Raw genomic sequence first — 26817 nt, forward strand, 5'->3', positions numbered from 1 at the left:
GAGCACTTTTATTAACACCCATCCCTGCAAGTGCCGAGAACTTCTACTGAATCCCATCCCTGGAAATGCCGATCACTCCTATTGACTCCCATCCCTGGGACTGTGCGAGCACTTTTATTGACTCCCATCCCTGGAACTGCCGATCACTCCTATTGACACCCATCCCTGGGACTGCCGAGCGCTTTTATTGACACCCATCCCTGGAACTGCCGATCACTCCTATTGACACCCATACCTGGGACTGCCGAGCGCTTTTATTGACTGCCATCCCTGGGACTGCCGAGCGCTTTTATTGACTGCCATCCCTGTGGCTCAGCGCTGTGCGCCCCAGCTCCCCGGAGCCCTCAGCGCCCTCAGCGCGGCCCGGGCGGTGCCGTCCCCTCACGGCGGCGGGGCGGGCCCGGAAGCGCGGCCGGAAGCGGAAGCGTCGGCGCAGGAAGCGGCGGCGCTGGCGGAAGGGGCCGCGCAGGAAGCGGGGCCGGGGCTGCCCCGCGGCCACAACCGGGGCGAGGGCGGCGAGGGGAGCCAGGGCAGGTGAGGGCAGCGAGCGCCGGGGGAGCGCAGCGAGGGGCAGGGCGCGGGGACGCGGCCGGCTCGGCTCCCGGGGCGGCGGGGCGGGGAGGCGCCGCCGCCGCCGCCTCCCGGCGCCGCGGGCTCGGGCCGGCCCCGCTGTCACAGGCCCCGAGGCCCCCCGGTGACGGGGCTCTGTGGGAACCTGGTTTTCCTTGGCTTATCTCGGCACAAATCACGGCGTGCTGGCGTTTCCCCGCTCCGGGAGCGCCCCTCCGTACCGGCGCTTGCCAGGCCGGCCCCGGCTGCTCTCGCCGTGGTTTTGCTCATTTTTGCGCTGCTGCGGAGTCTCCCCGTGGTTCTTTCAGCTTTTTAAGGTCCGCGGGGTGTTTCTTCATCAGGAACACAGCACGTCGAGCTGTTGTTTCGTGCGGCGCTCATCGTCGGGAGTAAATTGAGGTGGGGGCCGCAAAATCCCGTTTGCTTTGTGGAATAGATAAAGCTCTTTGTGCTGTGGAGAGCTGTCTTTCATTTTTAAATGGGGTCAGCTGGCTGATGTAGAATGAGGTGTCAAAGCTACGCTCATTAGCTCGAAATAACCCCAGGAGGAGCTTTAATTGTGCAGAAACTGCAGACTCATGGAGACAAATCCTTCTTTTCCCCCTTCGTGGCAGGGGCGGGTTGTGCTGGTGTCATTTGCAGGATTTTTCCTGCTTTGCTTGTTAATATTTCCATTTCTCTTGCCTTTTGCCCCAGTGCTTCTGCTGTTCTCTTTCCTGCTGGATTGTTCCCAGCACGGGGCTGTGCCAGCCTGGAAGGTTTTAGGTTGTGTTGCAACGCTCTGTTCAAATTGAGTTATCTCAGGTGACTGGGGATTGATGTTTTCCTCGGAATTCAATCTATAAATAGTTAATTTTGGGCTTTCTCAGGTTGATCACCCCAAACTGAGCCCAAAAAGAACAAGCACAGGGTCTTCACTCCTGGCTGGAGAATTCCCCCAGACCAGAGGAGCAGAGAGGCCTTGCTGAAAGCTCTTCCAAAATCTGCCCTTTTTTACCTGTTGTTTCTCCTCAGTCCACTGAATTTTGGCATCCAACCTGTTTAACAGGTTCACTGAGCTGCTGATGCTTTGCCCTCCTCATTCCTGTGTTGGAATAAAAGAAACCTTTGCCAGATCCAGTCATGACAGGATCTCTCAGCATCTGTGCAAGGTGATTTTCTGTCAGCAGTGAGTTCATCCTTCCTTTAGGTGCTGATTTGGTGCTTCCATGGTAATTGTGGGTGTTTTTGTGTGAGGCACTGGAGTCCACAGGGGAGGACACAGCTCAGGGAGGAGCAGAGCATCCTGCACACTGCTTCCAGTGACTCCCAGGTTCCCTGTGCCTTTGATCTCTAACTCAGCAACCTGAACATTTTACTTGCTCTTCTCACCTCCAAGAGGAGCTGCTTTGAGGGCTTTTAATGGGGCATTTTTTTGGAGAGTGATCAGCAGGAGGCCATTTTTTCCAAAAAGAAGAATAAATCATTTTTCTGCTGGACAGACTCTGGACTTTTACTTTGCACTGGAACGTTGTAGTTGGTGCTGAGCTGGTGATCCCTGCACAGCTTCCCTGAGACTGCCTTGATCTCAGGGTGGGATCTCTGAAGGTTTTGTATTCATAAAAAGAACTGATCTCTGGTTAAACCTGTGATGTTTCTTCATCACTCCCTCAGCTGAGAGGGTTTGCCTGAGAATCCTCAGGTTTTGTGTGAGCCCTTCTGTCTATAATCAAACCACAGCTTGATTTTTTGCAGCTTCACTGCAAAAATTTTTATTTTTTTTTGCAGCTGTGCCCTCTCTGCTCTGTCCCTCTGTGTTTCAGGTGCCTGAATTTCATCACTCTGTGCCTGAATTTCATGACTCTGTGCCCGTTTCCTCCCAGCAGAGCTCGCAGCAGAGATGGGGCCCCGGCGGAAAACTGTGAAAGCAGTGAGCAGGGAAGGGGCAGAGTCTACCAAAGCTGAGGAGCCAAAAGATTACATGAACCAACTCTCTCATGAAGTGCTTTGCCACATCTTTAGGTGAGCAGCCTGGCAGAAATCACTTCAGTGCTTCTTATTTTAGAGTTGTTTTTTCTCCGACTTCACCTGTTTGTGACACAGTAAACAGTGGATGTACCACGGGTGGAGTGGTGCATAAAAAGGGATGACAAATGTTTTTTTCAGTCTCCAAAATTCACTTGGAAAGCGAAAATTAATTTATGTGAGTGTCATGAATGTTCAAATGAAGAAGAAATAAATAAGTGATTTAATTCTGTTATAAATCCTGACTTTAGAGCAGAAATACACTTTGGGTAGGGCACAGTTGAGGTGATTGTTTGGGAATTGTTGTATCTGCAGAAGGGATCTGGGATGAGGCTGTGACTTCCCCTGCAGCAAAGTCCTTCTCCCAGATGGTCACTCAGCCCTGTTATCCATAATGCCTCACCCACAAGTTCTTGGGAAACAGCAGCTCTCCAAAAATATTTGAAAATTGATCTTGCACTATGTGCTAGAAAAAGAAAGTAACTTAATCAAACCTGTTGAGGGAAATGGCTCGGTCAGCAGGGTTTGGCTTGGTTTGCATTAACTTTAAGGAAGGAATTCCTCCCTGTGAGGGTGGGCAGGACTGGCACAGGGTGCCCAGAGCAGCTGTGGCTGCCCCTGGATCCCTGGCAGTGCCCAAGGCCAGGCTGGGTGGAGCTGGATGGGCTTTAAGCTCCCTTCCAGCCCAAACATTCTGCGTTTCTGTGATGTACCAGAGAACCAAGCCACCTGTGCATTTAAAACTCCCTTGGTGTGGCTGTTCCACACTCAGCGTCAGGAGCTGCCGAGTCACTGCTCAGCAAAACTCCGGTTGAACCCCGGGCGATTCCGTGTGAGCAGTGCCCCAGTGCTGCAGCCAGGCTGTGCTCTGGGATGGCTGGAGGCTGCAGCAGGGGCTGTTTGTGCTGTCCCCAGGTACCTGCCCCTGCAGGACATCATGTGCATGGAGTGCCTGTCCCGGAAGCTGAAGGAGGCGGTGACGCTGTACCTGCGCGTGGTCAAGGTGGTGGATCTGTGTGCGGGGCGTTGGTGGGAGTACATGCCCACAGGTGAGCTGCTCCCTGCCTCCCTCCTGCTCAATAAACCTGGACTTGCTTGCATCTTCCCTTCCTTTGCCTTGGGGAATGGCTTGCCACGTTTCTGTCTGCTTGTAAATACAAATTTGGCGTGTTGCTGTATTAGGTCATAGGTTGGAGTTGATGATCTCAAAGGTCTTTTCCAAGCCAGTTCATTCTGTGATTCTGTGACTGGGAGTGCTCTGTAGGCAGCTGTCAATACAATCTGTGTTTGTCTGATTGTTGGAAGGGAGTTTATGCCATGAAGAGGCTGTTTGCATGCAGGCAGCAAAAAATACAATGGAGTGAGAGAGCAACTCATCTGCCAGCACTTAACAATGTAAGGATAAGTTTTGATGTCGCACCTCGAGTCACCTGCAGCTCAGTAGATAAATTTGTCAGTCTGGGTGAACCCTGTGAGTACCAGGATTTATGTTGGGTTTAAATTGCACTGCTGAGATTTGGTGGGGGACACAGCTAAAATGAGGGAATTCTGAAAATGAGAGGATTTGCAAATTGAGATTGACTATGGCTGGTATTAAGCAGGTGTTTAGACCTAACCTAAAATTGGTGTAAATACAAGTAACATACCCAGTTAAAATCCTTTTTATGTGCTGTCTTTCATTAGACTAAAATAAACCTTTGCTTTAAGAAACCATCCTGTTTCTGAGAATGAGAAATGTGAGCTGTGGTGAATAGTGAACTGAAATAAAGGGATCCAGCTGGGATTATTTTGAGCCATGGAGCTGATAAATGGAATTCCAGGAAAAATAGACCCACAAAGCTTCATGTGAGCAGGGAGAGAGCACAGTGAACCCTGCAGCCATTCAGCTCCTCTGAAGGAAACCTGTAGCAAACCTGCAAAATTCAAGGCAGAGGAGTATTTAGGTCATGATTTCTAGAACGTGGAAGTAAAAGAAAAGCTGTTGCTTCACCAAGTGCATCTTTTCAACATCCGCAGAACTTGTACGCCACATAAAGAGAGAAGTGTGTTTGGCTTTCCCTTCAGAGCTGAGTGTCTGCTGCCACACCAATACCAAATGTGTTGTTGTTGTCTTAGGTTTCACTGATTCCAGCTTCCTAACGCTGCTGAGGAAGATGCCAGACATTGAACAACTTTATGGTCTTCATCCCAGGTATCTGGAAAGGCGCCGAGTCCGTGGCCACGAAGCTTTCAGCATTCCTGGAGTTTTAGAGGCTTTGCAGGCCTGTCCAAATTTGCTGGTGAGTGGCTGGACTTGGGAGAGAACCTCCTTCAGCACTGCTAAGAATTGTGACAGGGACTTGCTGCTTCCAGGGCTTTGGTTTAGGCCTGGCTGCACAGGGAGGGGTTAATTGTGACCCTCTTTGCTGGTGACAACTATTTTTAGTTGCACCACTGGGAATCCCAGGTGCTCTTAAGCCCAGCAAGGAATTAAAGCTCTGATCCCTCTGCTTTTAAACAGACAAGTCTTGCTAGAAATGAAAAGTGAAATAACGTTGCATTCTGTAGTTTACATGGTTAAGAGGATGTTGTTGTTGAACTGGTGTTAGAGCATTTGCTTTGCTTCCTTTTATCCAGGGTGTTGAGACCTCTCATTTAGAGCTGGTGGAAGCTATTTGGACATACATGCCCCAAGTCCACATTTTAGGGAAGTTTCGTAATCGTAATGGTGCTTTTCCAATTCCTCCTGAGAACAAGCTGAAAATTCCTATAGGAGCTAAAATTCAGACTTTGCACTTAGTAGGTGAGTGTGGTCGTGGTGAAGTAGTTGGCTTCAACACAGGTGGATTTAAGGGCTTTGAAACTCTGCAGATTTGTAATTCTTTGGAGGAGAGGGAGTTTGGGCTGTGGCATCTTGGAGATCTTAGTTGGATATTTGATAGCAGGTGCAGAGGGCAAGTTCTAAAGAATTATTGACAAACCAAGGTGAAGAACTTGTGTTTCAAGTGTTCACAGCTTTTCTCACTTGCCACAAAGCACAGAAAAACTTCCTTTTGAAAGCCAGGAATTTGTCATGCAGTGGATTAGTTTAAAGCTTGTTTAAAATGTTTGTTTGTTTTGTTTATGTATTATTAGGGGTGAATGTCCCTGAGATTCCTTGTATCCCAATGCTGAGGCACCTTTATTTGAAGTGGGTGAGACTCACCAAACCACAGCCTTTTAAAGATTTCCTTTGTATCAGCTTGCGTGCTTTTGTCATGAGGAACTGTGCTGGTAAGAGGGATTCTTCCTGTCTGAAGGGGATGGTAGAGCATGGAGGAAATCTGGTTCTGTTAAAGTCTTGGAATTCCACATTCTGAGAGCAGCCCTTGTTTGATTTGTGGTGTTGGACAGAAATCTCTCCCTGTCCTGTCCCTTACTTGGTGCTGTGTGGTTCTGTTGACTTCCTGCTCTAGAGGGATTTGTGTGGATGTGTTTTAGTTCTTCCATGGGATAATTCAGGGAGAAGTGAACAATCTGCTCTGTCTTTCTGGCCTTGTTGTGTGCAGGACCCACAAACTCTCTGAAGTATGTTCCCCTGGTGACAGGCCTGGCTTCTGCCAGGAATCTGGAGCACTTGGAGCTGGTCCGTGTTCCATTTCTTGGAGGACTTATCCAGCACGTGGTAGAAGACAGCTGGAGATCTGGTGGGAAACTCCTACTCCCTCATACCTAAATAAAAATTAATTAATTAATTAAAGCTTTAGCAAATTCTGGGGGCTTTTTGTCTGTAGCATATTCTTTTTTTAAGTGTTTGGAACTATGGTCATAGTGCTAAACGTGCTCTGTATTGGGTATAATTTTGACATTCTAACTGCAATTAACTCTTAATGAGCTACATTTGTTGATGAGCAGAACCAGGATTGGAGGATTTGGGTGCAAATATTTGTTTTCTTGATTTGCTGCAAAAGGTTAAGACATGACTGGTGAAGATGTGTAGGGCTGAGGGCTGTGATGTGAGGCTGGAGTGTAAGAAGGCTGTTCTTTTTTTGCCAGGTGGTTTTAGGAATTTGCACACTATAGTTCTGGGAGCTTGCAAGAATGCACTTGAAGTGGATCTTGGCTACCTCATCATAACTGCTGCACGAAGGTACCTCCCTTCAGATCTCTCTTAGCTTCCCCTTTTTCGAAATAAATGTCTTAGAAATGGCACCCAAGAGCCAGAACAACCATCAGACTTTAAGGAATACACATACAAACTTCACATAACAAGAGTGTCCTGTGATTAAAATAACTGCAAATACCCTCTGGGTCCTGCCAGAGTCTCTGTTTGATTGGAACAGGGCACTTTCTGGAGTGTTTTCTGTGTTTTGGCCTGAATTTTGATAGGAGCAATTCTGAATTCCCTGCAGGTTGCACGAAGTGCGGATCCAGCCTTCCTTGACCAAAGATGGTGTTTTTTCTGCTTTGAAGATGGCTGAACTGGAATTTCCACAGTTTGAAACTCTTCACCTAGGCTACGTTGATGAGTTTTTACTACAGTGTATGACACTTTTTATATCCATAAAAAGCACAAGGATTACAGAAATTGCTGTGTTTTCCATCGTGTTCTCAGTGATTAATAAGAATATGAATGTTGCATGTATTGAGGCTGCTGATCTCATGCAGCTGAATCTGGTTTTCCTCACTCCCTGAAACTGGGAGGGCTGAGCTTTATTGAAGGAATGATCTGATCAGTAAGGAGTTAGAAAATCCTGCTATAAAAGGCAAATTTACTGCTGTGTCTGCTCCTCTCTTTTATAGGTAAAATGACGAGTACGGACTTGGTGAGGTACGGCTTGGCTGATGTGGTTGAAAACCCAGGAATTATTACAGATATTGGTATGAAAGCTGTAAATGAAGTTTTTTCTTTCATCAAGTATCTGGTCATTTACAACTGCCCACATCTACATAACCCAAATAATTGGATCACAGGTATTGCACACCTTTGAAATTTCAGAGCTATTGTATGAATTTCTGTGCTAAACCAGAATTTCTCTGCTCTAGTACTGCTTGTTCTGTTGTTAGTAAGTACAGTAGATGATGCTTGCTTTGGGGCCATGGTGGTGCTGGGAACAGGATGGAGATCCAGAGGATGCTGCTTTCAGATCTGAAAAGGGGGTGATAAACAAGGAGTGAGGTGGGAATCCCTCAGGAAAGGCCTCTCTTGTGTTCCCAGACCACTCGAGGTGGACCCGCCTGGTTGACCTGACCCTGGTGAGATGCCATGCCATCAAGCTGGACTCTTTCAGTCAGTTCATCGAGTTACTGCCAAGCTTGGAGTTCATTTCTCTGGACCAGATGTTCAGAGAGCCTCCAAAGGTAAACTCCAGGGAATGGTTTGGCGTTTTCTCATTGCCAGGGGTTTTACTTGTTTCCATTTCATTGGCACACCAGTGTGCTCCAGCTGCTGTGCATTCTTCTCAAAGCTGTCATTAATTGAAGAGATTGGTAATAAATGACTTTGGTTTGCAGTTGCTTTTAGCATGGTATGCTGGGGAGAGTGGTGCTGCTTCTGCAAATGGGAGCTGTGGCAGGGAATGAACCTGTGACCAGAAAATAAAACTCATTGATCCTATCACGAGTAAAACTCACTGATTCTCTCAAGGTCTCTGCTGATATTTCACTGTGCTGCTGCTTTTTGTATTGTTTTTTCCTCTTAGACCTCTCTTTACAATACTAAGAGGTTTTTATTATTTTTTGCTGGCTGAAATGGGGATAGTGTTTCCCTTCTGAAGTGCTTTCAGAGATTAGGAGTTTTATTTCTTCACATTGTCCCCTCCCACACTGTAACACAAATCCTTGGTAAGCTCCTGGCAGGCAATGGAAAGTGTAAAACCTGCTTCCTTTGGCCATTAATGGTATGCTGGGAATATCCTTCCCTCGTGTGCTGGGAAGGCTCTGATCTGCTGTTTGTATTCATGTCATCATCCCACAGCAAATTAACAGATTACCACAATTAATAGATTAAAATGAAGTGCTTTGAGGACTTCTCCTTTCATTAGGAGTTGAACAGCGTAAGTTCTGAGTTGCCAGACCTCTGCACTCAGGAAATCTGAGGGACAGTTTCCCTGTCAGTGTTGTGCTATCCCAGCCATTCCAGCAGAGAGGTTTTCCTGTTGCCTTCAGGGGATGTTGAGATAACAGCTCCATGTTTTCAAATCTGAATTTCTGCTCTTTGTTTCCAGGGCTGTGCTCGGGTGGGCCTAAGTGCAGGCACGGGAATTGGGGTCTCCTCTGCCCTGGTGAGCAATCAGAACTCTAACAATGACAATGACAACAACAACAATCACCAGAACAACAACAACAACCCCAACATCCACCACAACAACCACCAGCACCCCAACGAGCAGAACGAGGAGAACGAGCTGCGCCAGGAGGGCCCTGCTGAGGAGCAGCAGATTGGGGCTGAGGGTAATCCTGGGGGAGCTCTGGGGGGATTTGCAGCTGAGGGTAATCCTGGGGGAGCTTTTGGGGTAGATTTTATCTGCATTCCCACTCACATAGGCTCCTGGTGAAGAAGGGAATCTGCACTGAAAGCTTGTTGCTCTTTCAGCTCCTGGTGGGGAGCTTTAATCTGAGTGAACTAAGCCCCAAAAGTTAGGCTGGGCTTTGCCTACAGAGATCAAATCTGTGAGATACTTTGTGAAACCCAGAGGCTCACCAAGGCAGTTTTTATTTATTTCCTGTGGGTGTTTGAGGGCTCAGTTTGTTCTGTTTCCTGTTCCTGACCTCCTGTTCCCTTTGCAGCCCTGAATGAGATGGAGGAGGTGGCACAGGAGGAAGGGGAGGCTGCTGGGCAGGGCCAGGACGAGCTGCCAGCTCCCAGCCAGGCTGTTGTTCCCATGGAGGTGGATGAGGAGCAAGCAGGTAACTGGGTTGGGGAGGAAATCACCTCTTGGTATCTCCCTGAGGGATTAATTTTCTATTCTAAGTCTGGTTTTGGATGTTTTACTTCAGCAGGGTTGTCTGATTTTGAATAATGATGTTAGCACAGCTTAGTGCTGTGAAGGAATTTATTCTCTGTTACAGCCCAGAGCTTTCTCTGCATATGCAGGGAAATACCTTGAGCTTAAAGCCTGATTTTTGTGCTCAGTATAATAAAAGTCAGAAGGCCTGAATGAATTTGTCCTGTTGCTCTCTTGGTGTTCACGGCCTTAGTCCTTTCACTGCAGCCCTTGGGTTGTTTTTGCCTTTTGTCAAGCCAGCACAACTTGTTCCAGTATTAATTTAATTTAATTAGTGACACAAGGCTGTCTTGATTCTTTTATTGCCACTTTGTTGCTGGACAGTATAATTTTCTACTGAATATCCCAACAACCTGAAGTAACACTCCATTGTGACACTCCTCCCCTTCCAAACCAGAATGCTTTAATGCTGAAATGCAGTATTTTGTTCTTCTCCCATTTATATTTTAATGAGGGACCCACAGAATGAGTGGCTAAATTGACTCTAATTAATTCCTTACCAGTTTTTCAAGCAGTGCTGAAAGATTTTCAGCCCTTTAACCCATGCTTGGTTAATTTTTACATGAAATGCTGATATTCTCCTTCTCAGGACCAAGTGGAATTCAACCTGCTGTAAAAGCAGCTCCTATTACCATCCATGATTCAGACAGTGAGGATGAGGAGGAAAACATGGGCACTTCCAGAGCCTGCATCTCCAGCAGCATTGCACAGAGTTACTCAGATGGGGAAGAGAAGAGCAGGGATCCAGTGGAAACCAGAGAACCTTCAGGTGTGCAGCATTCCTTCTTAAGCTTCAGTCTTTCCCTGTGGGTCAGGTTCATTTCTAGCTTGGTTTGGAATGTAGAGTGAAGGTGGAAGGAGATGTTTGAGCAGTCACAGGTCTTGTACAGAAACACAGATAGTGTTGATAGCACTGATCAGAGACCTGCAGCTCCTCTGTGGGATTCCCAAGTGGACAGAATTTATCAAGCCTGTGAGCCCACAGTGTGGATGTTTTCAGGGGGGGAAAAAAAAATCTTTGTTTGGAGGGAGTTTGCATCAACTTTTGTACTGCCAATATTGGGGATTTGGGGCATGGGGTAGTGCAGTGAGCTGAGAGGATTCATACAGACATTCAGGAGGAATTTCCCCATGGAAAGGGTGCTCAGGCCTTGGCAGGGGCTGCCCAGGGAGATTTGGAGTGCCATCCATGGAGGTGTCCCAAGGAAGGGCTGGAGGTGGCACTCAGTGCTCTGGGCTGGGGACAAGGTGGGATCAGGCACAGCTGGGGCTGGATGGGCTGGGAGGGCTTTTCCAACCTCAGTGATCCTGGGATTAATTTCTGTTATGATTTGTGTGGGTTTTTATTCCCCTGTGAGCTGAGCCTGCTGTTACTGCAGGCAGCACTGCCCAGACCCAGGAGGGGGAGCTGAGGGTTGCTGCTGAAACGTGAACTTCAGTCCTGTCTGTTCCTCTTTGATTCTTCAGATGTATTCCTCATATTTAAGAAAACAGAAGCCTCTCTAGATTAGATATTAGAAAAAAAATCCCTCCCTGTGAGGTGTGAGGCCCTGGCACAGTGCCCCGAGCAGCTGTGGCTGTCCCTGGATCCCTGGCAGTGCCCAAGGCCAGGCTGGACACTGGGGCTGGGAGACCTGGGACAAGGGAAGGTGTCCCTGCCATGGCAGGGGTGGCAGTGGATGGGATTTAAGGTCCCTTCCAACCCAAACTATTCCATATTCTTTGATTCTGTTATCAGTGTTTATTTCATATTGCTGTGCCCTTGTGAGCAGTGAGCCGCTCTGGACAATCTGTGATTTGTGTGCAAACCCTCCAGCACATCTCTCCAAAAATAGCTGCAAGATGTTACAAAGGTGCAGCAGCAGCTACAAATACTAATCATTCCCATTGCTGGGGAGACTGTCATTGGCCTCTGGGCTGCCCTGTGTTTTCAGCAGCTTTCAGCAGAGGAGCACTCAGGTTTGTTGGAGGTGTCTCATGGTTCTCCCTCCCTTCACTCCTGCAGTGAGCGGCAAAGGCAAGACCCCCCTGCGGAAGAGATGCAGCACCAGCCACGGGGGCCAGGCCAAGCAGTTCCCCGTGGAGGAGAGCAGCTGTGAGAAGGGCTGCCAGGTGACCAGTGAGCAGATCAAAGCTGACATGAAAGCAGCCAGTGACATGCCAGAGAGGAGCAAAAGCAAGGATTCCTACGGCAGCTGCAGCAACGCCCCGGGATCCACGGCAACGTCCAGCTCCTGCAGTGCTGCTTCCCCCAGCCCTGACTGTGCCCAGGCAGCCCAGAGCCACTCTGCTGGCACCAGCCCAGCAGCTGGAGAGGAGTGCAGGCAGTGTGGCTGCTCTCCCTGCAGGAGGGATGGATGCAGCGAGAGGGAGCCCGAGGAGAGCTCGGTTTGCTCCCGCTGCTGCTCCCAGGCGCAGCGCAGGACGAGCGGGGGGTGGGATGGGGAGAGCCCCTCCACCAGTGGGGCCTGCAGGGACGGGCCAGACTTTGCACTTAGGACACTGCCAGACTGTGGGGCTGCAGGAGAGCCTGGGGATGACAGGACTAGTGGGAGTGCCTGTGGGGCTGGCAGCCAGGAGCAGAGCACGCAGCCCTCGGGCTGGGAGCTGGACTGCAAGGAGGAGTATCCACGGAGACCCCTGACCAGGGCCAGGAGCAGGCTGTCCCACGTGCCTCTGGTGTCAGAGCCAGGTAGGACTCACACCCAGAGTAACAGCTGAGTACATGCATAGCTGCCATGAGACAGCTCTGAGCAACTGCAGCTCCCCCAGGAGCTCTGATGTGCAGCTCATTAGTCAGGGGTTTAAACCTGAGTGGTTTGAAAGGGTCAGAGCTTGATGGAGCAGAGGTGCCATCACCAGGGAAAATCAGGTTTCTCTGGAAGTGCACTCACTTTCCTCCATGCAGCTCTTTCTGTGTTCTTCATACATTCTAACCAGTATTTGCTTTACTCCGTTGAAAAGCAAATGCTATTTTTTGGTACTCTGCCTGCCTGTGGAGGCTGTGATTCATTGAAACAGAAGTTGTCTCTCCATTAAAATCCTCCCTGCAAAGGCAGCAGCTACACTTAGATCTGAACAAGAAGGCAAAGGTTATAACTGGTGCTTTATCAGCCAATAAAGTCATAATTGCAATTGAGCCAGGCTTATGGACCTGCACTGGGCTCTGCTTCCAAGTGTTTAAGGCAGGGTGATCAAACTTACTGAAAATTGTCCTTTTGTTAAACACCTTCATGCTTCACATGATTGTTTTGTTCATCTGACATAAAATAAAACCCCTGAAGGGCTGGAATGAAGGGAGAAAACAACAGATGTGGGAGGGGAACTTGCTGTTTCTTTCAAATATACTTGGTTACCAAAATAACCATCTTAGTGTGGCACAACCTCACATATCCAGGATTCTTTGCTGGGAATATCTGGCAGGTAAAATGAAACTGAAAGATGAATTGTGCTGCTTACACAACTGTGAGTGTTGGAGGTAGGGAAGATTGAGGGCAAATGCCTGCCTCTGTTAACATGGAATGATTCAAACACTTCATGTTTTTCCAGTTTATTTAATGCTCCCACGTGTTAACAAAACCTAAATCACCTCAGATGTTCTGCAGGTAGATGCAGCTCAGGTTTCAAGAAGAGATCTTGCTGTTAAATTTAAAGTATCTGGTTTCTGCCTCAGGACCAGTGATTAACTGGAGATCTTTGTGCACATATGTTTTAATAAAGAGAGCTTAGTTTTAGTAAAATAATTTCTCATTTTGCTCTGTTAATGACAGAAAATTAATTCTAGGGCATTTTTTCCTCTTTCTTTTGGAAATAATGCTTGTGGTGATTTTTTTTCAAAGACTGATCTGTTAAATCAAGCAGGAATTTGAGGTCCCTGGTGGAGCTTGGGAACATTAAAGGATTTTATATACCTGGGCATGCTTTGGAATATTAGGAAGCACTTAGTGACAGTTACAAAGAACAGATTTTCCAGAAGTTTGAGATAATTTCTACTATTTAAACATTAAAGCTATTTTGGGTCTTGTATTTATCAAGGATGTTCTGTTTCCTGCAGAGATTCAAGTGTAACCTAACCATGAATCTTTTCTTTTCCTGGCTCCACATCTTTCTGTGGTGTAGGTTCAGCATTCCTGGGTTTTCACCTGTAAAGTTATTTATTGGGAATAGTTCTGAGCACCAAGCTGACAGTGGGGTTTGAGCAAGCAGAGATTTGTTCTGAAGCCAGGCAGGTGTTTGGATTTACCTGTGTGGGAAAAGTTGTTGTGGCGTGGGCTGTTCTCAGCTGACGTGGAGCAGAGGAAAGATTTTCAAATGTTTTTGTTTCCAGAAGTAGCAAAGCCAAAGCCAAGGCAAACCACCAAGAGGAAAAGGACAGCTGACAAATCCACCAGTACCAGTGACCCTGTGATTGAGGATGATCATGTTCAGGTAAGAGCTTTTCCTTCACTCCCTGCAGCTTTATCACCATAAACACCTGTTGGGAGCTGAAGCTGTATTATATTAATTCATATATTCCTGTAGCTCATAAAATACAATTTATTTTTCTTTCATTTTTACCTTTTCATACTTTTTTTTTTCATTTTCCCCAGGTACTGACTTTGAAATCAAAAAATCTTGTAGGAATCACATTGACCAACTGTGGAATAACAGATTTGGTGCTGAAAGACTGCCCCAAAATGATGTTCATCCATGGTATGTGCTTCATGTCAGGGCTGCCTCCTCCCTCTGGCATTATTGGAAATTCCAGAAAGAATTCAAGTCAGGCCACTGCTCATTTTGTATTCATCAGCTGCATTGCTGGTGAATTAGAGCTCCAAATATTGCTGCTTCCCACTCTGAATGGCTCTTATAACAGCTTTAATAAAGATTAATATCTGAAAATCAACCGCTGAAATGATCTGACAATTAGGGAGATGAGATGTTTATTGAAGAGTGGTAATACAGTAATTAGAAGTTGATGAAATGAGTTTGAGTACCTTGTTTTTCTCTCATTTCTTCATTCTCCTGTAGGTTTTTTAGCTGACAGGATGATACTTTTGCTCCTTGACATGATAAAAATCTGTTTTCAGTGCTGGCACTTAGCTTGCATTAGTTTCATGTGCCAGGGTGTGACTGCTCCTGGATTGGGTCATTTATTGTTTTCTGCACCATCCAAATGAAGAATTTTTCTTCTGAAATGAGATCTGTGTACTTAGCAGAAATAAAGGAATTATTTCTTTATTCCAGAACACTTAGAACACACATTGATTTTTGAAGGAAATTTTGATTACATGAGCAGTGTTGCTAGAAAGGAAACAATTTTATTTTCCATTGTGTGCCTTCCCAATCCTTTGTGTTTGAACTGATTTTAGAAGTTGTGGCAATCCTCAGACCATTTCAGTGACAGGAAACAGAGGGAGAAAAAGGTTATTAGATGAAATTTGATATGGCCTTTTAAAAGGCCACTTCTGGCAGGGTCACAGCAGAAAAGTTTGATGATAATATGGAGAAAATGAAGAGCTGGGCTATATCTGAGACACGTAATCTTTTGGAACTTCTATTGCTTGTTTGCTTTCTTTTGAACCTGCCAGCCTTGAAATTCTCTGTCAGGAGGCTCCTGAGGTTTTTATTTCCTTTTCCAGCTACCAGGTGCCGTGTGCTGAAACACCTGAAGGTGGAGAATGCCCCCGTTGTGAATCGCTTTGACTACGCCCAGTGCAAGAAGCTGAACATGGATCAGGTGCTGGATCAGATCCTCAGGATGCCCCCAGAGAGGAACAGGATCATTTACCTTCGTCCCATGCAGCAGGTACAGAGGCAGCTGGGCTCCCTGCAGCTCTGCCTGGGGGTTTGCAGGGATGCTGCAGCAACACAGCTCTGAAATTTGCTTTTTTCAGCCCAGCAGGGCTTTTATTGCTGATCCTGCTGCTTGGATTTTAAGATACTCTGCTAGATTAAATATTAAAATTCATAGTCTCCAGTATTCAGTGCATTAGAGGATATTGTAAACTGCATTCTTAAAGGTGCAGGACTTCATATCCAGCATGAACAGAACAGGTGACTGGGGATACAAGCATCATAAAGTCACCCTAGGACAGATGCATTGAGATCATTTCAAGCTGAATAACTCAGACTGTGAGAAGCTGGGTGCTCCTTGTAGCTGTGTGTGAGCATAGGGATCTGAAATCCTTAACCCATATCCTGTTGGACTGAGGAACAGCAGAATTTGGGATTCTGAAGGCTCCATCCCCTCCTGATGCTGCAGTGTTGCAGGATACTGGTGGGACTGGGAGCCACCCTTTCCTTCCTTGGGCTGTGGGAGCTGGAAACAGGGACATGTAGGGAGTTGTTTAAATCATCTGATGAGGATTTATGAGGGCTGCATTTAAGATCTGGAAGGTTGGGAATGTTTGATTTTATCCCTCTGTGGTGCTGCTCCTCTCCTGCTTTCCTGTCTTGGTTTGCCAACAAGGGAAGGTTGATTGTACATAAAATCCATAAAATCAGCTTTGCTTTGAAATCACATCTCTTAAAGGACAGTGGTCAAAATATTAGATGGGAAGAAAACCCCAAATCACTGATCCCCTCCTTGTAACAAAAATTCTGAGGAAAAAATGTAGTTTTAGACCATTCTGTAATTTTATGGGGTTTATTTCCACATTGGAGTTGGGAAAGACATCAGAAATTAGACATTTCCTACCCAATTCCAGTACTCAAGAAAATAAATTGACAGAGCTGCCCTGGGGAGGCTCCACTCCCCTCAGTCCTGTGTTTATTTGTGCTGTTAAAATTCTCTCCCTTGCTGCATTTCCCTGGCATTTGGTCAATATCTGTTTGCTCTTGACTCTGCAAGCCCATGCCAGTGCTTGTGGTGCTCACAAGTCTTTGTCCCCAGGTGGACACGCTGACTCTGGAGCAGAAAATCTTCAGTGGCCCCTACCCCTACCACATCTGCATCATCCACGAGTTCAGCAACCCCCCCAACGTCCGCAACAAGGTGCGGGTGAGGAGCTGGATGGACACCATAGCCAACATCAACCAGTGAGTACTGCCAGCCAGGCAGCCCTGGGACACCATAGCCACAAAACCAGTGAGTACTGCCAGCCAGGCAGCCCTGGGACACCATAGCCAACATCAACCAGTGAGTGCTGCCCAGCCAGGCAGGCCTGACCCACAACCAGGCAGGCCTGACCCACAACCAGGCAGCCCTGACCCTCCCTGGACACTCCTGGCCCTACCCAAGGAGCATTTGCCCTCCAGGGACTCTGCCAAGGTGTCCTGTAGCAGCTGCAGTTCCAGACCTGCTCTATTCTGTCACCGAAATTTTAAAAACAAACCCCTTTGGTTACTACTGAATGTTGAATTCTGGGTGGTGCAGTGTAAATGCAGTGTCAAGATGCATTTAATGTAAAGCAGACTGTAAACCCATATAAAAAAATCCTATAAATTCCCCAGCAATAACCTCACATTCATCCAGCAATAATGCAGTTGTACATGGAAGTTGTTGGAATAGTTGGGAAATGTCTTCAAAGCTGAAAACAAGTCATTTTTAAAAGAGTGCTTTGCTTTAAGAAGTAGTGTTGGTTTCTGTGGAAGGTGATGTTCAATCTGTGTCAGCTCCTGAACATTCCCAGCAGTGGGAATTGTGTCAGTGGATCTCATCCAGCAGTTCTAAACCTGTCCCTGTTGGCTGTGGTTGCTCTCCAGAGTGAAGGGATGGAGCTGAGCTGGTGTGAGAGTCTTGGGTTTTTCCGTGGTTTTTCCATGGGTTGAGGCTCATTGAAGGAATAATCCTGTATTAGGATTCCTCCTTTGCTTTTTGTCCCTCCCACCTGCCCATTTCCTGGCTGTGACCTGTCCCTCCTCCTCCCCAGAGAGCTGATTAAATACGAGTTCTTCCCTGAGGCCACGAGGACTGAGGAGGACCTGAAGAAATACCCCAAGTACCATGGATTCAGGCTCATTGAAGGAAGGTTGTGTCTGAGGATTCCTCCTTTACTTTTTGTCCCTCCCACCTGCCCATTTCCTGGCTGTGACCTGTCCCTCCTCCTCCCCAGAGAGCTGATTAAATACGAGTTCTTCCCTGAGGCCACGAGGACTGAGGAGGACCTGAAGAAATACCCCAAGTACCCCTGGGGCAGAGACATCTACACGCTGGAAGGTGAGAGTTTGTGGGGAGCTGAGGATTCCTGCTCAGCCTCCTCTAAGAGAAGAGCTTTGCACCATCACCAGGGCTGTGGAGAATATTCCCTGTGAGGGAAGTGGGGAAGCAGCTCAGGGGGGGAATAAAGTGAGGAGCTGCTTTGTGCTGGTCAGAATTTGAGGGGTGCTGCTGCTGCAGGGCTGGTGTTTTCCTCTTGGCTCCTCACGTGTCCCTCTGCAGGCATTGTGGATGGTGCTCCTTACTCCATGATCACTGACTTCCCCTGGCTGAGGTCCCTGAGGACAGCAGAGCCCAACAGCTACGCCAGATACGACTTCGAGGACGACGAGAGGAGTGAGTAACCTGCTCTGCTTCTTCACAGAACTGCTTCTTTGGCAGTGCCTCCCTTTCTTTCTCAGTTCCCTGCTCCTTAGGCTGGTTTTGGTAGATATGTTGTTAAGGTGGGCTGGAGAGAAGTGAGATAACTCAGAGAAATTTGATGTAAAAGTTCAAAACTGGACCTGGAAGCTCTGGCACGGGGATGATGTGGGTTAGAATTTACTGCAGATGTGGCTCTTTCTGTTGAGATATGATGGTAGGCAGTGCCTGGGGCTCAATTAAAAACCTTGCTTGCTAGCAGAGGAAAAGAATGTTCTTCTATTACTTAATTAGGAGCATCTTGGTTAAAAATACCTCTACCTTCATTAGAGGTATTTTTAATTGATCCTGGTTTGGATATTCTTACCCAGCTCCAGTTTAGGAATCTCAAGAGGATGAGGAAGAGAGGATTTATTTTTTTGGCTATACCTTACTCTGGTTTTATTTTTTAATTTCTTTTTTAAATTTTATTTTGGACTGATGTAATCTAATTTTATTTTAGCTTGGCTTGATGCCTGTAGTTCAATATGAGGTCTGAATTACCAAAGAATTGATAAGCATTTAAGAGTCAGGATGTTAAAAGAGTCATGGTGCTAAAGCCATGAAAATTCAGGAGAGCGCTGCTGCTTTATCTGCAATTTATAACAATTGCTGTTGTTTCTAAAACATCTAAGTGATGGATAACCTGGAATTATGTCAGAGAGCCTCAAGGAGAAGCTTTCTGGGGTTCATTCCACTCCCAGACATGTGGACATGGGGACTGGAGCTGTGGAAAGCTCAGAGGAAGGCAGCAGAGAACATTCCTCAAACACGGCCACGCAGGGGAGCCTTTTCCTCTTTTGCCAAGTCTGAAAGCAGAACCAACCTGTCTGGGGAAATACTTTTGGGAGAAACATCTCCTTTTCCTTGCTGTGTTTGCCCAGCCACCATCTACGCCCCGAGGAGGAAGGGGCAGCTCTCAGCTGACATCTGCATGGAGACCATCGGCGAGGAGATCTCGGAGCTGCGCCAGGTCAGGAAGGGCGTGTTCCAGAGGGTCGTGGCCATCTTCATCCACTACTGCGACGTCAACGGGGAGCCCGTGGAGGATGACTACATCTGAGGGGTGCCCCCAGCCTGCCCTCCCTCCCCCTGGCACTGCTGGCCAAGAAAAAGCAGGATTTTTTTTTTTTTTCCAAGTGCAAAGCATTTCCCACCAAGGAGCCCTCGGCTGTTCCCCGTGGCCAGGAGGATGTAGTTAAATGTAAAATGGAAAGTACAAATTGTATACTAAGAGTTGTACATAGAGGAAACAAAAACAAAAACAAAACTTCCTAATACTGAGACTTTATTTCATATGTTTATACAATTTAATTTAAGTTCCATTTTAATGAAGGCCAATAATTAGGAAAGGGGAAGAAGATTTGAACTTTTCAACCCATACAATTCATAGCAGTATTTTTTTTTTCCTCATAAACAACAATTCCATTTGCTGTGTTCAAAAAGAGTCATCAGAGTCTCTTTTAATCTGTGCCTTTTTCTTGAGCATTTAAGAGTCCAGTCTGAGTAAACCTGTTGAGCACAATCTTGGTGTCTTGTGTGCATTTTTGGAAGGGTCAGAATATTCTCCAGCTGTTGCAAAGAAGGCCAGAAGCAGGAAAACAAAAAAAAAAGTAGAGAATTTGGTGATCTGTGGTAGTTTCTAGAGATATTCAACCCATTTTTGGGGGGAAGGAAGCCCCCCTGTTTAGCACCTTGGAAACAGAATGTTCTCAAGCATTTTGTACTGTTAGATTTCATTTTCATGGTGTATTTGACTCTGTACTGTGGAAATCAAGTTGCTGATTGTTGGTTCCACCCTCTTGAACACAGCTCTGCCCGTTCTGGCTGGCTGGGAGCTGAGCTCTCCCTTCAGGCAGGCAGAGAAGGGGATGTGGAGCTCTGGGGCTGGGCTGTGCTCCCTTCTGAGTGCACATTTTCCAGCTGGTCAGTAAAAACTGCTGCTATTTGCCCCAAAAATGTGTGTGTGTGGTGTATTGAAAGGTGCTCCCAGTGCCCACAGGTGTCTGGTGGGGATTTGCTGCCAGTGCAGGTGTGAAATGCACATTTTGGTGGGGCACTCCCAGGGTGCCCAGGGCTGGCAGAGGCCAAATCCCAGCTCTGGCCTGTTTAAAATTGGTGTTACCAGCCTAGAAAATGACACTTGCTGAGGTAAAAGCTGTACAGTTTAGAGCATTTTATCCAAATTTTGCTCATTGTCCTGATGGTGATTCTCTGCATTTGGGGTAAATGTGGCTAATGGGGATTTCTGTGATGTTTAGCTCTGTAAAACTGAGGTGAAGCTGCTCCACACAGCCAAGGCAGTGTTGGTTTTCTCGGCCTCTCTGTGGGAATTCTTGGGATAATGTGGAACTAGAAAGACATGGGATAAGAGGCAGAGAATGGTGCCTAATGGGAGCATTGCCTCAGCCCTGCTCTGTGCTGGCTGGAGGTGGAGCACTAAACACCAGAAAATGTGAATGTTACTAAATTTGCTTTAATGCAGGATCACAGTCAATGGTTTATTATAACTCTTATATTTAATTAACTATAGATAATGTATTCAATGATACTCAGCCAAAACAATTGTGACCCTTTCTAGAAGTGTTTCAAGTCCTCTGAGTCATTGATTCTGTCAGATTTTCCATTTTAGTCCAGAAAATGTTACTGAGTTTCTGGAGTATTGCACCAAGTCTCCAGCTGGTATCTCCTCACTGCAGCCTTTTGCAGAAGTATTTACACAAATAAAGTGTTTGTTTATATTCAGTATCTCTGGAAGCAATTGAAATTTGCAGTGATTTTGCCCTCTGCAATGTGACACCCATTTTCCAGCAGTGCCTGAATCCATGTCTCCCATCTCCTGAGGGCTGGAGGGAGGGAGGAGCTGGGATCTGCTGGGGATTTGATCTTTGGGCTCTGAGCTTCCTCCTCTCTCCATTTCGTGGCTGTTTTGGGCACTTTTATTCAATCCCCACGGCAGGAGAGGCTTTCCCTGGCTCTGCCCAGCTCAGCTCTCCTTGGAACATCCCAGATGTTTCCGTGCCAGGCTTCTCCTCCCTCCTGTGCCTGGTGTGTGACAGGAGGAGCAGCGCTGTCCCTGCAGGGGAGGGCACAGATCCTGCTCCTCCTGCAGCACAGCAATTCCAGCTGGGCCTCAGCTCTGCTGTGGGGCCAGGCTGGGATCCATCAGAGCCCCTGAGAGCAGGGATGTTGGCACCTGGGTGCCAGAGGGAGCTCCAAAGGCAGCTTGGCCAGCACTGAAGCTGCAAGGTAAGGAATGCTAGAGGAGATGTGACTGCACCACCTCTGTGCCCTGCTTCCCCCCTGTGTGTGGCTTTGGGGAAAACACGGAGCAGGAATTTCTTCCCTGGGTCAGCTCTGGCTCAGCCACACTGGGAAGTGCAGTCCTGGTGGGGTTTGTGTCCCTCTGTGCAGGAGCTCAGTCACAGGGGGCTCCTCTTACAACCCCTGAGGAGCAATGAGCAGGTGCTGGTGGTTCCTCGGGCTGGGGAGCGAGCCTGAGGTGACTTTGGCACTGCTTTTCCCACAGCTCCTCCTGGAAGAGGATGCAGAGATCGCAGCTGGGAGAGGCTCAGGTGCCTGGAAATGTCATCTAAATAGTACAGAGGGTGAACAAGGAAAGGCCAGGGTGTGTTTGGGCACAGCACAGGGCACAGCCTCGTGCTCACTGTGCTGGGGATGCTTTTCCCTCTCCTTTGGGTGGAGGGCAAAATCAGTGCTTGGGTTGAAAAAGGAAAGGGTTTTGGAAGTGTTTTCGTTTGAGAAGCTGTAAGGGGTTGATGGAGACAGGAATGTTGCCCCTGCTCCCTCTCCAGGCTGCTCAGGGTGTGAGGATCCCCTTGCCCAGGATTTCCACTTTCAGTTCCCAGTTAAGCAATTCCAGCTTACCCTCTGGTCAGGGTGGGACAGGGACACTTGGCCCTGTGTGCACTGTGTGTGACAGCAGGACAGCCAGAGCCAGGGCCCATCACCTGGAGAGCTCCTTCAGCTCCTCAGCATTCCCTGGGGGTTGGCAGGAGATAAACTGGGGATTTATTCAGGAAGGTTTATACAAAAAGTGGAAGAACTAAAAGCTTTGGTATATTTTTATTGAGTTTGTATTATTAACCCCCTGCAGATTTCTTGCCTTTTGGTCTGGGAGTGCTCAGAGGTCACTCAGGAACTCAAATGTGAAGAAAAAGGGGATCCTAAACTGGGGAAGGGTTCCCAGCTGCCAGGTGCAGAATGGAAATGCTCTCCTTGGCTTCAGCACTCCCAGAGCTGGCTGGGAATGACTCAGAGCCTGTGTGGGCTGCCTGCTCCCAAACCAGCTCTTGGCTGGAGCTGCTCCCTGCTTTTCATCTGTGCTGGCAACGAGCTGGACACGATCTGGGCCCCACAGGTTGGTTCTGGGCACGTTGTTAAGTCAGGCTGACACCAAGAAGTGCCTTAAACACTTTTGATTCTCCTTTCTCTTGCTGAGCAGGGCCAGCTGGGAGTGAGCTCCATCCTAAAGCCACGACCTTGGGTGAGATGAGCTTTAGGCTGAAGATATCTGTCAGTAACCCCTGCACTGAGAGTATTTGGAAATGCAAAACCAGCGTTTATGTAGCTAATAGAGCATTGCTGATTGTTCACAGAGCTCTGGAGCCCAGCAGGGCACAGGAGAAGCAGATGAGGTAAAATCAAAGCCATGGTGAGTCAGAGGCAAGGTGAGCATCGTTTACCTGTCAGCTCTGCAGGTTTTCAGTGGCACATTCCCAATGTCCATCCTCCCTGAAGGGTCCTTTGGTGGAACAGACACCCCTGGAGGAGCAGAGTTTGCTAAAAAAGTGTCTCTGGAGCAGGGGATCCACACTGCTCCACATCCAGGGCACCCTTGGCTTTCATTTCTCACACAAATCCCTTTGGATGGCTCTGATCCCATCAGCAGCTCCACAGGGACCTGGGAATCCTCCAGGTAAGGGGTCGGGACAAGGTGGGGTCTCCTGGACTCAAATAAATCAGAATTGGGAATGCACAGATTCCTGTGAGCATGGGGACAGGCAGGAGCAGGGCAGGGACTGTCCCCTGTGCTGGCACTGCTGAGGGACCTCCAGGGGTGTCCAGTTCTGGGCCCTCAGGCAGGAGGGACCTGCAGGGGCTGGAGCACGTCCAGGGAAGGGAAGGGAGCTGGGAAGGGGCTGGAGCCTCAGGAGAGGCTGAGAGAGCTGGGGCACGGGCTCAGCCTGGACAGAAGGAGGCTCAGGGGGGACGTGGGGGGTCTCCAAAGCTCCCTGGGCAGTTCCAGTGCCTAAGCACCCTTTCCATGGGGAAATTCCTGCTGTGCCCACCCTGAGCCTGCCCTGGCCCAGCCTGAGGCCGTTCCCTCTGCTCCTGTCCCTGTTCCTGGAGCACAGCCCGACCCCCCAGCTGTCCCCTCCTGGCAGGAGTTGTAGGAAAAGCAAAGAGGGTCATATTCCCCTCCCTGTTCCAGCTCCTGGAGCCTCCTGTGGGGCAGCTGGGAGGTGCCACCTGCTCCCACCCTGCACCAGAAATGAGCCCAAGCTGGAGTTCGCTGCCATGTCCAGAGAGGAGCTTTTATTTTTAGGAACAGCCACTGCAGCACACATCACTGAGCACAGGCAAGGACTGGCACCAGCAGCCAAGATGGGCAAAGCTGCACTGGGAGGCCACAGGAGCAGCCATGGAATTCTAGAGTGGGGCTTTCCATGAAACCCCTCCTTTTCCAGGGGAATTCTCCACTGCTGATGGCACAGTGCCGTTGCTGGCTCACAGAAGCTGTCTGGGATTATTGGCTGATTGAGCAGGAGCTGCCAGGTGGTTCCTGACAGGTTTGCTGAGCCCAGGGAGGGATTAGAGGTGACACAGGACATGGATATTTGGTGTTTGGAATTCCATCCATTTGGAGGGGGGGAGTCTTTTCCCAGTGAGAGCTTTTGACCATTTTGGCTGGTGAGCCACTGCTCCCATTGACAGAGCCTTGGGAATGTTTCCCTGGGGAAACTGGGAGTTTATTTGAAATTAAAAAGAGATCTTTTCCTAATGCACATAGAAATAAAGGAGAAAAGAACACCTGAAGGACAAAGCAGAACCAAAGAACCCCTCCCTGTGCTGCTGGTTCCATCTCACTCCAGGAAATTTCACACCAAGATCTGATGCCCTTCAATGGGGACAGAGAAAAGCTTTTTTTGAGGATTTCTTTAAGAAATTTGACACTTGGGGTGAAACCAAGCCAAGCTGTTCTGCAGCCTCGTGTGCCCAAAGCCCAACAAACCCCCGTGGGCACTTCCACAGGGGGAGGATCACAGCACTGAAGCAGACCTGGATGGGTTTTTTCCAAATTTTCAATAATGGCTTTTTTTCACTCCACAGCTCTGGTGTCAAGAGTAAAGTTACATGAATTTTTTTGAGATAAAACCCTGTAAAAACAGGTCATTGCCAACCAGGAGCACCTTCCACCACAAACATCAATAATTTGTGCCTTTCCAGCAGCCAGCAATTTTCTACCTCAGCATTCCAACTGGGGCAGTTTCTGCCCAGTGTCCTTCTGAATCCTACAGGAAAAAGATGTGAAGCTTTATCAGTGACTTTGCTGTGGAAGAAGTATTTAAATAAGTCAGACACCATGGCCAGGAAACCACTTGTTCTTCTCATGCACAATATTTCTCCTACTGAGCAACATTTTTGTTTGTTCCGAGCGTGATTCGTCTGTTTGCAGTAAATACCTGTCACATAGCAACAGAAATATTACTAAATAATAATACATAGTATGTTAAGCTCCTTGGTCTAGAAGCTTTTAATGAAAAAACCACATGTTCCTGATAAAAAATAATAAATAATGTCAGCTTTTCTTTGTACATTAAAAATATCTGTACATGGTTCCACGATATGACAAAGTACAATTGTATTTTCGAAGCTCAGGGTGGCATCTTGGGGTAGATCTTCACCTAAAAAGGGTCGAGGCTCGTGGTCTTGATCCTGCATGAAAATCCTTTTCCCAAATTCGTGGAGTTTCGAGCCTTGCCCACCCTTTCCATGCAAAGGGGGAAGCAGCCCACGAGGAACGTGGCAACACCGACATGCAGGAAGCAGCTGAGGACTGAGATCTTTGCAGATGTGAGACTGGAGAGCCTGGAAAACTTCTTGCCTCGACTGGAAGAGACCAGCAACAAATAGAAAAATAAAGGTGGCAAAGGTAAGTAGAAGTCTCTCTTCCAAATGTAGCTAGAAAAGGGTTTAGGTGGTTTTTTTCCAAGATGGCACTTAGTGATCCATTGGCTCTGGCTCCTGCCCAAGCTTCTGCTGCCTCAGAATGCCCAAAGTTTGCTCAGGGGAGGGATGGGGACAGCTCTGGGCTCCAGGGCACGTCCCATCCCCTGGCAATGGCAGAGCAGGGCCATGGCTCTGAGCTGGGCTGGTCCCACTCAGCTCCTGCACACCCTGGCATCCTCCCTGGCCAGGAAACACCACCAGGCCATCCCAGAGCTCTGCAGGGTGGGGGAAGCAGCAGCTGGGGCTGGAACCAAAGGGCAGCAAGCATTTCCTCTTGTTCTCCTGGAGAAAACGTGGGGCTGCTCCTCTCCTGGCAATGCCCAGGCTCCAGGCAGAGCCAGCAGGGAGGGAGCAGCTCGGTGCCACCCCACAGCTGGGACGTCCAGGATGGGCTGAGCTGAGCAGGGGGCAGCTGGAGAGGAGCAGCAGGAGTCCCTGCACAGGCTGGTTTGGAGCTGCTTTGGTCCTGGCTTTGTCAGGAATGCCTTGCTCCTGGAGCAGGGCTCTGGCACAGCTCCAGCTGCTCCTGCAGGGACAGGGACAGGGACAGCAGTCCTGACCCTCCCCATGCTCCCAGCCAGCTCCCACAGCTGGGCATTCCTGGGAATTCACTGCAGGAGGCACCAGGACAATGCAGATGGATGGATTTTCAAGTCCTGCTGTCTGTGAATCCTTGGGATATCCTCAAAGGCCTCTGTTCCTCCTCTTCTGGGCCAGGACTAGAAACAGGACTCTTGGGATTCAGGGTCAGTGTGGATGGGAAGCTTCTCTTGTTCCTGGTGGTGCCCGTTGTGTAAAACCGTGTACCTGGCAGGGGAACACAAACCTTTGTCAGTGCCAGGGCAAAGGCCAAACTGATGGAAAAAGGAAAATGAGATCTTGCAAACTCCAAAGTATATTTAAGAGAGTGATTCTTCCAAATATCCAAATCCCACATTAAAAAAATGTGAATCCCTGCTTTGGGAATGAAACCTTCAGTGTGGAGCAGTCAGAGCAATCCCTGAAAACCAAGAAGCTGTTGGGTTTCAGGTATTGGGTTTCAGAAACACAAGCTTCTGGGTTTGAGGTGAGCTGCACTGCCTGAGTGTGGGCTGGAGGATGCTCCTGCAGGAATTCCCAGCTGGATGCTGGCTCCCAGCATGGCCAAGGCACTGAATGTGCAGGTATTTCCCTCAAACATCCCCTGGAACTCCAGCACTTCAAACAAGGATCAGGAGTTTTTAAAATGTGCTCCCAAAGAGTCACAGACTGGATGTCAGAGACAAGCAGAGGCATTTTGACCTCACACTGAACAGACTCCAACGAGACAAGCACGAAGAGAGAACAGAGCTGGAACTGATGGAGCAGGTCAGACAGGGACACTGTGGGACACAATCCACCCGGGACACCTCGGGAATGCCAAAGGCTCTGCCACAGACGGGACACGGACAGAGCCCTGACACCTGGGGCAGCTCAGGACCATGGACAGGGACCGGGATATCCAAG

At 48.2% G+C, this 26817-nt stretch overlaps 2 protein-coding genes across 7 annotated transcripts in view; one reads left to right on the plus strand and one right to left on the minus strand.

Annotated features, from left to right (window-relative positions):
• Positions 1–405: 405 nt before the first annotated feature.
• FBXO38 (F-box protein 38) lies at positions 406–20839 on the plus strand. Of its 6 annotated transcripts, XM_041397661.1 has the most exons (23): positions 454–534; positions 912–969; positions 2436–2571; positions 3490–3623; positions 4690–4853; positions 5191–5356; positions 5689–5826; positions 6102–6239; positions 6589–6682; positions 6945–7075; positions 7336–7506; positions 7751–7893; positions 8760–8985; positions 9322–9441; positions 10129–10308; positions 11545–12231; positions 13867–13967; positions 14129–14231; positions 15161–15327; positions 16414–16559; positions 17576–17679; positions 17902–18015; positions 18963–20839. In XM_041397661.1, the coding sequence occupies exons 3-23, from the start codon at positions 2450–2452 to the stop codon at positions 19139–19141; spliced, it is 3528 nt and encodes a 1175-aa protein (XP_041253595.1). In that variant the 5' UTR covers positions 454–534; positions 912–969; positions 2436–2449; the 3' UTR covers positions 19142–20839. The 6 variants fall into 6 exon arrangements, with proteins under 6 accessions (XP_041253594.1, XP_041253596.1, XP_041253595.1 ...); XM_041397660.1 differs by lacking the exon at positions 912–969 and having other exon boundaries at positions 406–534; XM_041397662.1 differs by lacking the exon at positions 912–969 and having other exon boundaries at positions 432–534; positions 2433–2571.
• Positions 20840–26051: 5212 nt separating this feature from the next.
• Positions 26052–26817, minus strand: part of HTR4 (5-hydroxytryptamine receptor 4) — a 36612-nt gene continuing 35846 nt past the window's right edge. The window contains exon 7 of the mRNA XM_041397791.1: positions 26052–26139. Coding sequence (XP_041253725.1) covers positions 26052–26139 — 88 coding nt within the window. The remainder of the gene's footprint in view (positions 26140–26817) is intronic.

This window comes from Onychostruthus taczanowskii, unplaced genomic scaffold (genome assembly GCF_017590055.1).
Source record: "Onychostruthus taczanowskii isolate IOZ18803 unplaced genomic scaffold, ASM1759005v1 scaffold14, whole genome shotgun sequence".
Classification (NCBI taxonomy): domain Eukaryota; kingdom Metazoa; phylum Chordata; class Aves; order Passeriformes; family Passeridae; genus Onychostruthus; species Onychostruthus taczanowskii.